Source organism: Dryobates pubescens, chromosome 1, assembly GCF_014839835.1.
Source record: "Dryobates pubescens isolate bDryPub1 chromosome 1, bDryPub1.pri, whole genome shotgun sequence".
NCBI lineage: Eukaryota > Metazoa > Chordata > Aves > Piciformes > Picidae > Dryobates > Dryobates pubescens.
Genome location: NC_071612.1, coordinates 24,498,226 through 24,515,626, shown reverse-complemented (window position 1 = coordinate 24,515,626; position 17,401 = coordinate 24,498,226). Strand labels below are relative to the sequence as shown.

The following is a 17,401-nucleotide window of genomic DNA, read 5'->3' as shown; positions in this document are numbered from 1 at the left end:
AGTTAACCATTCCACAAATGGGCAGCTACTGTCAGTAGTTTTCTAGGATTGTCCTGCCAGGCAACTTACTCCTGCTCTTCATTTCTCCAGGAACCTTAATTGTACTGAAACATCCCTACCCAAGACAAGTGGAAGAGCCTTCCATTTATGAGTCTGTCCGAGTTCACACAGCGATGCAGACGGGAAGGACAGAAAGTGATCTTGTTCCAAATGCTCCCTCAGTAAGTTGTGTTCTGGTGAGGGGTTTGTGTGACTGCTGGAGCTAGGGAATAACACCAGGGATTCAATCCTTTATAGGTTTGTAAATAGAGGAAGTCTTTGGCAACAAAGGCAGAACAAACAGACTTGCTAAGTAGAGTCCCATGATAAATAAAGCCTTTTACAATTGTTGTCACTGAGACCTTAAATGCTGTCACTGGGAAAATACTGTCTGCAGCTGACCTAGGTGAGTCTAGCCACCCATAAAAAAAGAGTATAGGAAGGCTTTTCATTACCATTATCTTCCATTTAGAATGCCATCTTACAAGTAATACCAGGTATTAAAAAGAAAAACAAACACCCACTCCCTTCCCCCAGAAAAACCCAAACCAAAACCAAAGCACCAAAAGCCCCACAAGCCCCCACAGCACAGAAAACAAACACAGCACTTCTCACACCTTTCTGACAACACTCTTCAGGCTGTATGCTACAATACCTATGTCAGGTTGCACGGTAAGATTTCATTTTGACAAGCATCCACTACAGACTGGGGCAGATCTCTCTCCCTCCACAGATGAGGACAGGAATACACTAAATTACAGACCCAAGTAACAGCCACATTTTGTTTCACACAGTGAGTATCAGATGACAGGAGGCAGATGGTAGTCCTGGCAGACACAAAGTCATTACTACTTATTATTTTTGCAGTCTTTGTTAGAATTATTTTTGCCCAGTTAGCAATAGAGAGCCTTCTTCCTAAGTGGGAGGAGGGAGAGGACATCTCTAAGTCAGTTAAAAAGTGACCTATTGAAAAAAAAATATTCAAAGATGGGCAGAGAAAGGAAATCCCACACTGAAGCACAGCACAGCCAAGTTAAGAGGATTATCTACTACTCAAAAGAGTTTTGTTGGGGTTTTGTCGGCATTTTCACACTTGGATTTTATTATTTAGCATCACCTTGTCTTCAAGCAGGAAGACACCTTGCTGTGTTCTCACACGGACTTAAACACACAGCAGAGCAGTATAACACAAGAGCTTCTTTCAGCCATATTAATTTTGAGCACAGTAAAAAGCTGTGTCAGATTGAAAACTATGTCAGGTAATGACAGGACTAGGGGGAATAGAGCAAAACCAGAAGCGGGTAGATTCAGATTGGATGTTAGGAAGAAATTCTTCCCCATGAGGGTGGTGAGACACTGGCACAGGTTGCCTAGGGAGGTGGTGGAAGCCTCATCCCTGGAGGTTTTTAAGGCCAGGGTGGATGTGGCTCTGAGCAACCTGATGTAATGTGAGGTGTCCCTGTCCATGGCAGGGGGGTTGGAACTGGATGATCTTTAAGGTCCCTTCCAACCCTGACAATTCTATGACTCTATGCCTTAGTGGTGTGAGAAACAAGGGAACATCTTCATATCCATTTGGGCCACCTGCTCTGACATCTGCGACTCACTTAAACAGTAATTAGGGACTTTAAATCCTCAGTAACTCAAATCTAGGTGAGACAGTTGGTTTCTCCAGAACAGTATTACTCAGAACAGACAGAAAAGTGTTTTAATACTGTATTTATTGAGTGGTTTACTTACTATATATAGAGAGAGAGAAAAAAAGAAAGACATTAATACAGATTAAACTGATAAAAGAACCACTTCTGATGTGTCTCACAAACCAGCTCTTCATGGTTGTGTTCCACTTTAACCTCCCAAAAAACTTGACTTCCTCATGCAACCAATAAAATGGCAATGTTGGTTTGGTGGGGTTTTTGTTTGTTTGTTTGTTTGTTTTCAAAAGCAGGTAGAAATTAACTTGGGAAGAATTTGGTTTCCAGAGGTCTGCTGTCTCACAACTATGCTTGTACATAGAGTTTCAAAATCTGAGGAGTAATCAGTTCCTAGTGCCAGAGGAAACAGTTCAAACCCCCAGTTTTTCAATAAGCATGCTGAATGAAAGAGATTTTTCCTTTTAAGCACGTGGCTGTTTGTTTGAGGGAAGGGAATGCCTAAGTAAAACAGCCCTTTCCCTGCCACTTGCATGTCAAGAGCAACTTCTGTGGATAATTTCACTGTCAGCTAAGCCTCAGGGTACTTCTCGTTACAGCATGTACTGAGGCTACTATCTGCCTTTACTGAAGAAAGCATAACTGCAAATATTTTGCTGTATTTGGCTGAGAACTTGCAGCCCAAGAGCTTGCTGAGGGAAGCATGGTCCAAGAGATTGCCCTTAGAGCCAGCACAGGTCCATGTTTACCCTAACAGTGGATCCAGCAGGGTGAGGAGAGCACAGGAGTGAGGATCTGTGGGCCTACAAGTGGACAAATGACCCTTGGAAGTTCCCCCAAGAACAGGCTGCTCTTCCATCTTTCAGATGCAGGCAAAGAGAGTGAGGTAGGAAGCAGAGCTCAGTCTCTAACCCTGATCCCTTTCCTTGTTGCTTCACAGCTTGGTACAAAAGAAGGATATTTGATAAAACAAGGCAAAATAGTCAAGGTAAGGAAAACTCTTTATTCCTTGCTTCCACCCTGCAATGAGCCACAGAAGCTAGAGACAATGAAGACCTGAAACAAAGTTTTTGCTTTCCCAAGAAACATTACACCAAATTCTCACCAGACATTTATCATCCCTTCTTTCAGAATTGGAAGACAAGGTGGTTTACATTGCACAGGAATGAACTTAAGTATTTCAAAGACCAGACAGTAAGTAGCAAACACCACTTCTACTCTTTAAACCTCTGAAGATGCAACTGCAGCCTCACGTCTGTACCACAGCTCCTCAAGCTAAAGCTTCCCATCACAGCCAGAGGGGTCAGACCTTTCAAATAAAGTCAGAGTTTTGCTGATTGCTTCAACAAGAGAAAATAAATTTTACAGCTGATAAACATTTACTGTGCTCTGTCAGTGCTACCTACTAGCCAGAGCTGTTGTTTACAGTGCACATTTTGTCTGCTTTGTTCAGTGGATTTTAAGCTAGCAACAATACACAGCTTTTATTGGTAGCTTTCACAGAATCAACCAGGGTGGAAAAGACCTCAGAGATCATCAAGTCCAACCTATTACCTAACACCTCCTGACAACTAAACCATGGCTCCAAGTGCCACATCCAATCCTTTTTTGAACACCTCCAGGGACGGTGACTCCACCACCTCCCTGGGCAGCACATTCCAACGGCAAATTACTCTTTCTGTGAAGAACTTTCTCCTCACCTCCAGCCTAAGCTTCCCCTGGCACAGCTTGAGACTGTGCCCTCTTGTTTTGACACAACAGACAGCAGTGCTGTTAAAATACTGCTAGTAATCCTAGTAATATGTTTTTCATTCCTTGATTTCATCCTTTTCTTTCAAGTGGTCACATAGCACAAAGAGCAAACCATTCATATAAGAACCTCTTCCTTCCTAGAACTGACATCTGCTGCATCTGAGTAAAGCAGCGTGTCCCTCACAGCTTGCTGCTCTGTATCTACCTCAAAACCAAGAAACACCTCAAGAGCTTCTCCACCCTTACAATACCTCCAGTTCAGGTTCCTTCATAAACACAGCCAAACTGCTTACTTCCCATTTTAAGCATCTAAGAGATTTGAACACAACAGCAGGCACAACTGCCCTCACTCACCAAGCATTATCATTTGTAAACAGTTACACATGGAAGTTCAGTTCAAGCCAGCTTGCATTAAGTTTCCAGGATAACATTTCAAAGGACAAATTGAATGTTTGAGTAGCATTTGTGACTTACCAGGTAGGAAGGTGTCTTTGTCAGGGGTATCTCCTCCTCACAAGCAGCAGCTCTGGTTTCTCCTGGCACTCCCATTCTTGCTGTGGTATTGCAGATACGTGCAGGTGAACAACTTGCTGCTGGCCCTAGGATGGCATTCTCTAGCCCAAGCTGCTTGCTTGTAGTGCAAGTATATAACTCATAGCCACTGAGATAGGGGAAATGCAAGGAAAGGAGAGAAAACAAGAGATACCTCCACACCCCTGGTGAAGGCCATGGGAACAGCTAAGTGTAATAGCTAAAGGGGAGGTAACCAATGAAATGTTTAAGGATGTTGCTAGGTCACATGGGAAAAAAATTAGAGAGGCAGAAGCCCATTTAGAGCTTAGATTGGCCCCTGCTGTGAAGGACAACAAAAAATGCTTTTATAAATATATTAATGGCAGAAGGAGGGGCAAGGACAACCTCCACTCCTTAGTGGACATGGAGGGGAATATTGTAACAAAAGATGAGGAAGAGGCAGAGGTACTTAACACCTTCTTTGCCTCCATTTTCAATAGCAGGACAGCCTGTCTTCAGACAACCAGCCTCCTGAGCTGGCAGATGGATTCAGAGAGCAGTATAGTTCCCCTGTGATCCAAGAGACAGGTTGTGGTTGCACACAGAGTCTATGTCCCTAAGGCTGAGCACTCCTGGACCAGTCCCCAGGAACTCTCCCACACATACTGCTCATACAACCAGACTCATCACTTTTGCTGCAAGCACTACCTCAGCCTCACTTCTACATTTCTCCACACTCAGCTTCATCCTTTCAAAGCACTTAGGAATTAATTAAATCTCCAACAGCTGGCTAGGCCTGATAAGACCTGTAATTATTCCCCTATCTCTCTAAACCTCAGCTGGAAGCAATACCAGACTTACTGCTGAGTCAGTTACATTACAATGCATCAGCCAAGCCCTCAGCAGTCTGTGTCTACCTCAAACTCCCCTGCAGTAGAGATCTCCTCTGTTGTTGTCTGGATCTGAACTGACTGTCCTGGGTTTTACACATAGCTCAGTTTGTTTCATGTTAGCACTGATGCTGTTTGCTAGTTTGGGTTTATGGTGTCACAGCTATTGTGCCTATAGCTGGTAAAACCTAGTGTGCCTGGAAAGATCTAGATGCACTGAAGGGGAGCCAAGCAAGCCTTAGCTTCTGTTCTCATGTGTTCCCATTTTAAAGCCATTTTATTTTCAAGGCCACAGAACCAATCCGGGCGCTTGACTTAACTGAATGCTCAGCTGTGCAATTTGACTATTCCCAGGAAAGAGTCAATTGTTTCTGGTAAGCTGCTGTGCTTTTTCCACTTTGCTGGGAAGGCCAAAATAGCCAGGGAAATTTGAAATGTAACCACCATCTACTTCTGAAACTCCCTTGCCTGTTGTGACCTTGCTTTTTCCTAACTCATGAGTCTGTTTCTGTCAGCCAGCATCTCTCAGTCCTGCATGGCTTTTGCCAAATTACCACTGGCAAAAGGTTGGGTTTTTTTTTTAATTGGCAAGGAGGAAGGCTGTAAGCTTGTGTGTTGTGGGCATTTCTTTTCCTAGTGCTGTAAATGTGTGTAGCCATCACCTAGATCCGTGGAAATTAGGTGCAGTTCCCTATTCAGACATTGCTACAGGGCACACAATAACCATTTTTGTGGCCAGCTGTGGGTCTTTTGTCCTTGTAGGCCTGGGGCAGCATCTTTCTGAGCTGTAAATGATCATTCTTGGCTAGACCAAACAGGAGCGCAGCCTCCCTGCCCAGCTCTGTCTCAACAGCTGTGGGTGCAGGACAGCTGGGCCTTAGAGCTCCCAGTTGTTCTAGCAATTTGAGAAATAGTTTTGTTTGCTTACAGTTTGGTGTTCCCACTAAGGACATACTACCTGTGTGCGAGAACTGGAATAGAAGCTGACGAGTGGATGAAAATCCTGCGCTGGAAACTGGTAAGGGGATGTGCAGCACTACCTGGCAGCACGCCGTGGGCAGCGCTGCCCTCGCTGCTGCCACCCTACGCCCCCCCAGCACTGTGCTAGTTCTCCACATTTGCAGGAAGAGAGGACTTGTTCTGGCTTCCAGGCCAACTAGCCTGGAAGAGGTAGTGCTTGCACAATGTAGTTGCCTGCAAACCTGCTTCAGCATTTTTCTGGCCATGCTTTTAACACACCTGCTCATTAAGAAGAAGAAATTGCTTCCATCTGTAAGGATCTCATGGTGTAGGGTGGTGAACAATACAGAGCATCAGTGCTGACCACATGTTGAGTCATGAAGGAAGCAATGAGAATCATAGAACTGTTAGAGTTGGAAGGGGCCTCAAGGATCATCTAGTTCCAATCCCTGTTCCATGACCAGGGACACTTCACACTACATCAGGTTGCTCAGAGCCACATCCAGCCTGGCCTTAAAATCCTCCAGGGATGAGGCTTCCCTGGGCAACCTGTTCCAGTGTCTCATCACCCTCCCAGAGAAGAATTTCTTCCTAACATCCAATCTGAATCTACTCATTTCTATTTTTTTCCCCATTCCCCCTAGTCCTATCACTACCTGACACCCTAAAAAGTCCCTCCCCAGCTTTCTTGGAGCCCCTTTCAGATACCGGAAGGGCACAATAAGGTCTCCTTGGAGCCTTCCCTTCTCCAGACTGAACAGCCCCAACTCTCTCAGTCAGTTCTCATAGGAGAGGTGCTCCAGCCCTCTGATCATCCTCATGGTCCTTCTCTGGACATGCTCCAGCACTTCCAGCTCCAGAACTGGATGCAGTATTCCAGCTGGGGTCTCACCAGAGCAGAGTAGAGGGGGAGAATCACCTCCCTTGACCTGCTGGCTGTGCTTCTCTTGATGCAGCCCAGGATGTGGCAATGTAAAGGCTTGAAAGGCTTACTTCCTTAAAAATACCAGTATTTGGGTCATGCACAACCACATACATGCAAACACTAATGGATGATCTTTCTGTTCCAGTCACAAATACGGAAGCAAATGGAGCAGCATAGCGCCACCCTCAGCTCCTAACCACACCTCCGGGACTTTGCTCCATCAGCAGGAAATGCCTTTTTGCTAGGGGGAAGGCATGGATGACAAGAAGAGGGCTTCACACGTCTCTGTGATTCACAGTGGGCACACAGGTGTGGCCTGCACCCAGCTCTGCACACACAGGATTGTGGAGCTGAGGCTGGAGTGGAGACAGCTGCAAAATCAGAATGTTGGTTTGATGTGCAGGGTCTGTGGTGCACACCCAACTCAAACATCTGCCAGCTAATCACAGAAGTAGCCACTCTTCAGAACTTCGGTGGTTATTCAGAGCACACTCCATAATCTCTGGCAAGCTCCATCACAACTAACCCTTAGCAGCATATTCTGTAACCTTAAGCCAGGTATCTAAACCCAGTCCTTTCTGGAAACATTAATTATTTCTTTGTATTATCTGTTTATAGGTTCTAAAGCAACAGATAAATGAGAGAAGTAATTGCATTGTTGTAAATAATATCTACATTACAATCCAGAGAATATTCCAAGATCCTTTTCAAGGTAATGGGAGCACAACAGTAGCTCTGGCCAAGTTTGGTTTTGTATGGTTTAGGTTTACTCTGCAGTGATGGCTGCAAGGGAATGCTGGTTTCAGATGGCAGCCGGAGGTGGGGGTGAGCAGCATCCTGCATGCACACTTGTTCACAAACTAGGGCTGTGAAGAACAGGCAGCTGGTTTGGCACACATGGGACAGAGCTGCCACAGCACCTACGGACAGATGACAGGGCTCTGCAGCAGCTTTGCTGGTGGTAGGCGGGCAAGGCTGGATTTCCCCCTCCCCTCCAAAAACTGAAAGCAAGGTTTTGTCCAGAACTGTTTAGAATGAAGCACTATTTGTATTATAGTAAATAAAAAACACCACACTGAGTAAAAAAAATCTGAATTTAAAAGAATGCATCTACACAACCTGATGTGAATCTCCATCTGTATTTTGAAGACTCCTACACATTTAACAGCCACAGCTGTGGCTTACTACATAAGAGTGGAAGCCTGGTGCTTTGGTGCTGTAGTCACAGAATCACAGAATGTCAGGGGCTGGAAGGAACCTCGAAAGATCATCCAATCCAACCCCCCTGCCAGAGCAGGATCACCTAGACCAGATGACACAGGAACACATCCAGGCAGGTCTTGAATGTGTCCAGAGGGAGAGCCTGTTCCAGTGCTCCATTGCCCTCACAGTGAAAAAAACTCCTGTTTCCATGGAACTTCCTATGCCTCAGCTTCCACTCACTGCCCCTTGTTCTGTCATTGGGTATCACGGAGTCAAATTAGCTGTTACATTTTGGAAACAAAGTTTGTCACACTGGAGGGTCCCAAGACTAGTTTGGCCTGACCTTGTAGCTGACCCAGCTGCAATACCTTATAAGTAACCCTGCTCCTCCGAGGGGGTGGAGAAAGGAGGGGAGGGAAGCACAACAGTCAAGTTTCTATTGAAACAGTGTGTGCAACCCTCTGCTGCTATGCAGATTCGGTGGCAGGGGGCTGAGTACTCATCCAGCAGGTTCAATAGATGCTTTCACTGTGAGAAGACTGAAGGCATGGAAAAACATACTGGAAGAACAAAGAAAATCTAGGTTTGAACATAGGAATAGCATTTTATTTCAACTTATAAATTCAAAAATATTTTTATACAGACTGTTTTCCGAATAAAATGTCATTATAAAACTACCAACTTCTGTATTCCTGTAGCGCATTGTTAAAGCCTTGTTGCCCCTTTTCCCCTTAAAGAAGAAGTTTAATAAACCAGAATCTCCCATTGAGTTAAAAGCTTTGAGGAGTCTGTGCAAGACCAGAGGCTGTGGAAGGGGAATTGAGAGACCATAGTCACCCACAGCACCAGTGCTCTGGGAAAACAGCTTGGAAATTAAGCTTGAAGTGTGACCACAACAGCAGCCTTCCCTTTTTTCACAGGAACACGCTGAGTTACTAAAGTGTTAGAAGCAAGTCCAGCACACGGTGTCACCAACTGAAGCCAGTGCCAACCCCTTTCCTGGCCTGAGGCAGACACCTGCCAGGTACTGTCTCCTGGACCAGCAGAACTGCTGCATCTCAGCAGTGGCACAGGACTGGATGTCCTTAGCTCCCCACTGAGACACATACTGTATCATTTTTGCCCTGTAAACTTCTGGATTTTGTACATTTGCAAATCTCTAAGAGACCTGTTTGCTCCACACAGAGGTTGATGTGCTCTAGTGAATTATGGTGTAACAGAAGAGTGGACCAGGCTCTGCCATTTAAAAATACTGTATTTTATTTATACTTATTTACTTGGGAAATGCTAAAGGTAAATGAGCTCAGTGACACCAATGATGAACCCACACAAAGACTATGAGACATGAAATCTTCACAACCATGTTACACACAAAAAACCCCTCCCAAGAACCATGAAGTGAGATGTTCAGGTGCTTATATCTGTCCATCAGGAAAACCCCTAAAGCAACAGCTTTCATAGAAACAGCTTTCTTCTCAGTGGAAGCAGGATGCAGCTAGCATCCAGATTAGTAGCATTCCCTTGCCAAAGAATCACTCACATAAGAAAGCTGAGAGATTTATTGATTGTACCAACACACCACTGCTAGGAAACTTACTCTCCCAATACTCTTTCAACCACATCTCCGATAACACTGCACAACTGACCTGCTTTCCAACACGCAGTGGTACCTGGCCTGAGGACACAGCCCATGGTGTGCCCAGTTCCCTGTAAAGCAAGAGATCTGTGGGTTGTGTGCTAGAGCCAGCTGCATCATGCTGATCTGGCACAGCTGGCTGAGCTAAACTCCATGGGAGCTATTTTGGTGGTCTCCAGTACTGCACAATACAAGAAGCGTGGCCTAAAGTAACATCCACCTACAACACACTAGTAGATCGTTTCAGATTCAGTACTATGTACAATTTACTCTTACTTAGTACACTAAGGAGCTGTGGTATTTCTTCTGAGACGTGTTATTTGACTGAGGATTATTGAATCTTCCTGTCCACTGGGCTGCAGAGGGATGCTGCACTCTGGCTATACCATCGAGTTAAGAAACTTCAACAACCTGCCTCAGCTCTTCAAACAGGGGCGTGAGCTCCTTCTCTAAACTTACAATCAGCCCTGGAAAGAGAGAAGAGAGAAAACACCCCATCAAACAATGTAACAGAGAATCCTCTCTCCAAACCGGGCAGCTCCCTCACGTCCCAAGTCACAGACAGCGCTCTCCCAGACCTGAAACATTTCACTTGAGCTGCTCAGTCTCCATGGGAAGAGTGGGGAGCACCCCCAGGCAGGGTGCCTGCAGCCCCTGGCACTGACAGGAGCATGGCTGTGCAGTGCAGCTCTTCCTTGCGCTGCTGCTTCTGACAGCTACTGAGGCCCAAGCAGGTGTGCAAGAATTAAATCCCTTTTGCTGGCCTTTCCATTATCCAATACCCTCAGGAGCAAGGCCAGGGGCCTGAAGGAGTTCCCCACTCCACAGAACTGAGAAGGTTACTGCAGAATTTAAGTGGGAACTGACAAACTGAACAACTGGGCTGTAAGGTACAGTCCTTGCTGGTGCAGTGAACACTCTCACACAGCAGGAGTAAGGTCATTGCAGAAACCTGCTTCTAACAGAGTAACATCTTCAGCAAGTCACCTAAAATCTACAAATGTTTCCCTTCTCCCCTGCACAACAGACAGACCAAACACAGAGTAAGAGCACAGTAAATCTGGGCAATACATTCTCAATTATTTGAATGCCTGGGCCTTAAAACACTGCAGTATTTCAAGCCTGTGGGAAGACTTACCAGTATTGGCATTGCTGCTAGCAATGAAACTGACTACCAAAGGCAAGCGATTGAACTGCACCACCTGTAGGGAAAGAGAACAGCATTCAGACAGCAGCTAACACAGAGTCACAGATTTTTTGAGGCTGGAGAAGACCTCTGAGATCAAGTCCAGCCTACGACCTAACACTGCAACATCAGCTAAACCATGCCACCAAGTGCCACAACCAATCTTTTATTAAAGACCTCCAGCGATGGTGACTCCACCACCTCCCTGGGCAGTCCATCCCAGTGCCTAATCAGCCTTTCTGCGAGGAAGTTGGATGCCAAAGCTGTGCCACAAATTCTTTCAGAAACAAGCAGCCTCCTCAGTTTTAAGAACAAGGAGGAGCAAAAGCCACAGAGCTGACACTTTTCAGTGTATATGTTTTGTAAGATCCATGGTTAAAAAGATCATCAGACCTCACATCACAATACAGGCAGCTGCAGGTGGGAGTCTGGTGTTTCCCTCTCTTCCATGCAGTGTTGTCCCCCTGAAATCTCACTCAGCTGCACATGCTGCAGACTGCACCATGGAGACCACACTCTCCACAGGCTACAAGAGGGCAGGCAGGTTTATTGCTCTAAAATACTGCTCTGCATACAGCAGAATCTCTTCTCCCATTAATATGGAACTGGAACTTTGAGCACAACAATAAGCCAGCAGCATCAAGAGAACCAAAGCAATGTGCTTCACGTGTACACTAAACTCACCTATTTGTTCTCCAAAGAAAGAATAGAATAAACCAGGTTGGAAGAGACCTTTGAGATCATTGTGTCCAACCTATCATCCAACACCATCTAATCAACTAAACCACGGAGCCAAGCACCCCATCAAGTCTCCTCTTAAACACCTCCAGTGATGGTGACTCCACCACCTCCCAGGGCAGCACATTCCAATGGGCAATCACTCTCTCTGTGTAGAATTTCTTCCTAACATCCAGCCTAAATCTCCCCTGGTGCAGCTTCAGACTGTGTCCTCTTGTTCTGGTGCTGGTTGCCTGAGAGAAAAGACCAGCAGGCAGAATACAAAGCTCCCAACACCACTAGATCTTGAGAAGGAGCAGAGACTTGATGGATTTGAGGACACAACCAGTTTGTAGAAAATGCGAGCGACATCTCAGAACTTGCTTACCTCAGTCGCACTGGCAGGAAGAGCAGCTATGAAGCAGGCTGCATGTGCTGCTTTAACTTTACATGTCCCTAACTATGAACAAACACCATTTACATTTACCCTTCATAGATTCTTGAGGCCACAAGAGCAGCACCTGCAGCACATTCCCAACTGCTACCTGTTCAGAAAACTTCATTTTCAACGAGTAAATCCCACTTTTGAGACATATGAGGAAGCTTAATGAATAGGATGAAAGTTTAGCTTAGCCATTTAAACTGTGTGAGAAAATAAACCACAAATACTTCAACAGCAACCAAGCAGAGATCATAGAATTGTAGAATTGTTAGGGTTGGAAGGGACCTCAAGGATCATCCAGTTCCAAACCCCCTGCCATGGGAAGGGACACCTAACACTACATCAGGTTGCTCAAAGCCACATCCGGCCTGGCCTTAAAAACCTCCAGGGATGAGGCTTCCACCACCTCCCTGGGCAACCTGTTCCAGTGTCTCACCACCCTTATGGTGAAGAATTTCTTCTTAACATCCAGTCTGAATCTAGACATTTCTACTTTTGCTCCATTCCCCCTAGTCCTATCATTACCTGACACCCTAAAAAGTCCCTCCCCAGCTTTCTTGTAGGCCCCCTTCAGGTACTGGAAGGCCACAATAGGGTCTCCCCAAATCTCTCAATCTGTCTCCATAGGAAAGGAGCTCCAGCCCTCTGATCATCCTTGGGGCCCTTCTCTGGACACATTCTAGCACCTCCAGATCCTTCCTGTAAGAGGGGCTCCAGAACTGGACACAGTACTCTAGGTGGGGTCTCACCAGAGTGGAGTAGAGGGGAAGAATCACCTCCCTTGGCTATGCTTCTCTTGATGCTAGCAGAGCTTAAAACACCCTCTCCCTTGCTCAATGTAATGTAGGAAGAGCTCAGGTCATCAAGAACAGACCATGCTGAGGTTACTCACCTGGTATGTGTTGTAATAACAGATGATACTTTTGTTTTTAGAAAGCCCCAGTTTACTGCCCTGATCTGTGGCAAGGGCAAAGGTGGACAGAAAGCCAGGTCGCAGTGCGTGTTCTGGAGCATTATCATTGGCAACTGGAACAAAACAAGAACATTCTTATCTTTGTGTGGCATCCACCACTGCATCACAACTCCTTACTCAGCACAGTGCTATGTCAAAAGCAGACCTGCTCTTGGGGAACACTTAGCACAGCTTACACACTTCCATAACGAAAACAGGACAACCTCCATGGCCAGCACATCATTTAATATGCTGTACAAGGCTGATGCTCACTACATCAGTGTCCACCATGGTATACCTAAGAAACAGACTTGCCTTTTATGATGCACAGCCTGTGCTGATGTCACTTGGGTTCTGTGCCCCCAAGATCAGTTTGCACCAATTCCAGCTGATGACTGGCACACTTGAATGACAAGTGAGGACATGCAAGCTCTGCTAGGTATTTAAACACTTTGGGCTGGTGGGGAAACAACACAGGAGTCTGCAACACTTGAATCTTTGTATTCTTAAGCAAGTGCACTTGCAATGTAAAAACATCTTAAACAAGGACTGCAGAGATAACAGCTACAGTACCAAAAGCAAACTGAATCAGATGAGGTGTAAAAAGGGAGATGCAGCTGGTTTTGGGCACATACTAGCCAAGTCAACACAATCACAGAATTGGCAGGGATGGAAGGGACCTCAAGAATCATCTAGTTCCACCCCCGTGCCACGGGCAGAGCCACATCCAGCCTGGCCTTAAAAACCTCCAGGGATGAGGCTGCCACCACCTCCCTGGGCAACTTGTCCCAGTCTCTCACCACCCTCACGAGGAAGAGCTTCTTCCTAACATCCAATCTGAATCTACCCACTTCTAGTTTTGTTCCATTCCTCCTAGTCCTATCACTACCTGACACCCTAAAAAGTCCCTCCCCAGCTTTCTTGTAGGCCCCTTCAGATACTGAAAGGCTACAATAAGGTCTCCTCAGAGCCTTCTCTTCTCCAGACTGAACAGCCCCAACTCTCTCAGTCTGTCTCCATAGGTGGGATGCTCCAGCCCTCTGATCATCCTCGTGCCCCTTCTTTGAGCATATTCCAGCACTACCAATGAGTACTTTGGATCTATCAGTCTGTGACCTGAAGATACTAGAATCTTGCAGTACTCCAACACTTTTTACTGAGGAAAAATTTCTACAATTATTGAGGACACAAACAAAATTATAAACTTTTTAAGAGGCACACAACCAACTACTGAACTTGAAGTAAGTCTAATTTAGTTTTTCAACTGTGAATACTCAGGTATCTGGGATAACCAGAGCAGATTCTGCTGTACATTTCCACCCCCTGCTGTTCAGTCAGGATTTCATTTGAGGGTGCAGTGAGAAGCTGAGTTACCTTTGATAACAGGCACACCATCTCTGTCTGAGACTACAATAGCATGGAGACCTTCAACACTGCCAAAAGTGAAGAAGAAACATAATTTTAAGAACAGAGTAATTAGTAGCAAAGGTCATTGTTCCTGAACAAATGTGCACAGAAGTGGAAATTGTGGGGGAAAACGGTGCCTTCACTAATTTAGTATTCCCTTAAAAGTGACTTAGTACAAGTGGTATCAGAGCAGTACAGAGCAAGATATGAAACAAACCTGTGCGTTTTTCAAAGCACAGAACTTCCAGCTTCAGAAAGAGGACTGATGCTACTGATGACACTTCGTCTGTGAGGTGAGGGCCTCTCTTCACCCTCCTCACTCTACCAGTGCCAGTTTCACTTGTGTTTGCACATAACCTCGGACTGCAGCTGTTTAGTGCTGTTGGTAACCAGCGATTACCGAAAAGGGAATTAGCAAGGATTAAGCAACTGAGTCAGGAGGAGTTCTTTTCCCACTCCTCATTACGACACGATGAGCATACTTCCTATCAAGCGAACGAGGGAAAGGTTAAGCTGCCTTGGTTTTAAGGTACTTCCAGCTCGTTTAAACAACAAGGTAAAAGCGCCGACGGGGTTAGCTGACCCCTGCACAGCGAGAGGAACTGGCAATTAACGTCTCCCAGCAGTCGGGCAGTGTCCAGATTGTAATTTGAAAGTACTTTCCCCACCAGCCCAGACCACACCCGGCCCGGGACCCCCGCGCCAGTTACCTCGGCAGCTTCTTGTACAGAAATCTCTTCAGGTCCTGGGGGCAGAGACGGACCGCACGTTACTTATTTCCACAGCGCGCCGGCAGACGGAGCCCCCAGCGCCCCCCTCCCCCGCAGGCGGCTCCAGGGGGTATGTCCCTCCCAGGCCTCCCCCCCCCCCCGCCCTCCCAGCCGTACCTGGCCCACCGCTCGTCCCCTCCGCTTCCCACTGGCCTCCGGCCGTAGCCGCCGCCCGCACCCCAACCGCCGCCCAACTGCCCCACGGAGCCGCACTTACGTCGGCCATGGCTGGGAACCTGCCGGCGCTGCCACCTCCGCGGGCCTACGAGGCGAGACGAGAGGGCGCCCGGTTACTGCCTGGACACAGCGGCAGCGGCCCAGCCACCAAGGAAGGGAGCGGCGAACGGGCACGCTCCTTTCCCGAGGCCCAGCCGCCTCCCCCAGCAGCGCCGCACGGGTAAAGGCCGCTCCTACCCGCCCTGGTGAGACAAAGCGGATAGGCACAAAAAGACCCTGGCGCTGGCGGGGGGGTGCGTGTGTGTGCGGAGAGACGCTGCCCACCCCGGCCCTACCTGTCCGCACTACCACCCCTCGGCTCCCACCTGCACTACTCCGCCGCAGCTGCCGCTTCCCCTTTAAGCCTTTATCACATGAGAGCGCTTCACCCTCCCCAGCCCGGAAGCGCTTCGCCGCCGCCCCGCCCAACCACAGCGCCGCATTGCTCCGCCGCCGGACCCGGCAGCCTGTGCGGTGTCGCCTCGAAAATTACTGCGAGAGGCCTCGTCCCGCCTGCTCCGCGCGCACTCGCCCGGCACGAAAACTTGGGAGCCGCTGTTTTTGCCCGCAGGGCTCGACCCCGCGCCCAGCGCCGCCGCCTCGGCCCGCTGGGGCCGGCACAAGTCGCGGGGAGGCTGCCGCGGTGCCCTGCTGCGGACTCGGCCAGCCTGGGCTCTGGGCGGAAAGCGTTGCGGATGGCAGAAGCCTTCAAACCCGAGCGGCGGAGCCTATTGTTTGTGTGTTTGTTTTTCCCCCCTTTTTTTGTGATTTCACGCGGCTACGTAAGCCCCTCGGGCTTCCCCTCTGACAGGTGGAGTTTTGGCTGGGTCAGTTTGGGGCTCCATTGCGAACGGCGGCACAATCTTGGAGTTAAACACACCCTTCCCCCCCCCCCCCCCCCCTCCCAAAAGAAGTGGTAAAAGAAAAAAATCCTCAATAACCATCCATTTCTGCCGAGTACCGTCAACACTTGGTTTTACTGCTCCAGTGGTAACTCGTTTCCCTCTTTTTAAGATCCAGTCCATCAATCCAGGAGCTGCAGGCTAATAATTTAACAGCCAAGGTGAATCAGTAAGACATTCACCCAGTAGATGCCTATGGTGTAGCAACGGCAACTGTAGATCTGTTTTTAGCACTCGAGATAGTGGTCAGCCCCCTTTGCTCCCTTAAAGACCTGCTACATGCCGAGCACTGTTGACAGTTGAAGATCTTCCTTAGCTGTCAGTACTGGATCTTATGAGATGCTCACCTGAAAACTGCTATTGTTTCTGAATATATAGATATGAAGAAGTTTAAAAAAAACCCCAAAGATAAGCCACTCCTCCCCCCCCCCCCAAGTAACAGAGCTCATCCAAAAGGGCAAATTTATTTGAGTACTGAGAATTGATACCTCTTTCTCAATCCAAAGCATGCAGACATGCAGATTTATTAAGGACTTGGCCATACTTGAGATGTACTTCAAGAAACTGCCATAAAAATGTGAGCTTCTGGTCGTAGATTGAAAATGCTACTTGGGACAACCTTGACCCGCACATTTATATCAATGCTCCCCTTTAGACACTAACAAAGTTTGAAAATGCAGCTAGCTTTTTATGATTTGTTCTGAATTCTCCAGCAGATTCTTTTAACAAAACCAGGCAAGACATTTCTGAATTAAAAAAAACCAAAAACAAAAAAACCCTTCATATGTGAGGAAAAAAGTAACAATTATGAGGAGAGAAATGCCCACTTGGAATATTAAACAAATGTTTGCAGGCCATATTTAGAGCAGGGTAATCTTTTAGGATTTCCTGCCACAGGAAATTATAGCATCCTCCTGCATGTCACTCCCTATTTCAAAGTGTGCAACTATTTAATCTGCTAAGCAGTGTAAACATACTAACTGTTTCCTTCTCTGAAAATGGCAGTTGCAATTGGTCATTCAATGAAATGTGGCAGCCTAGGTCTCGCCTCTAAACTGCTGGAATGTCTGGGTTGCCAGAGGACACATCCACTGCATCATTTTGGTTGGTGAAGGTTCCCACCTAACACAGTTTGACATCCATCCACTTCCCTGCTTAGCTGCAGCAGAAGGAACTGCAGGGCAGACATAACTCAGCTGATCATTACAGGCAGCTCTGCCACGACCATCTCTTCACCCT

General features: G+C 47.0%; 2 protein-coding genes across 2 annotated transcripts in view; both read right to left on the bottom strand.

Annotated features, from left to right (window-relative positions):
• Nucleotides 1–17,401, bottom strand: part of LOC104305247 (alcohol dehydrogenase 1) — a 387,682-nt gene that overhangs the window by 151,279 nt on the left and 219,002 nt on the right. The window lies entirely within an intron of this gene.
• LAMTOR3 (late endosomal/lysosomal adaptor, MAPK and MTOR activator 3) lies at nucleotides 9,116–15,639 on the bottom strand. Its single transcript, XM_054162998.1, has 7 exons — nucleotides 15,587–15,639; nucleotides 15,262–15,306; nucleotides 14,985–15,019; nucleotides 14,242–14,300; nucleotides 12,808–12,941; nucleotides 10,709–10,772; nucleotides 9,116–10,037 (listed from the first exon to the last, which is right to left on the bottom strand). The coding sequence occupies exons 2-7, from the start codon at nucleotides 15,268–15,270 to the stop codon at nucleotides 9,964–9,966; spliced, it is 375 nt and encodes a 124-aa protein (XP_054018973.1). The 5' UTR covers nucleotides 15,271–15,306; nucleotides 15,587–15,639; the 3' UTR covers nucleotides 9,116–9,963.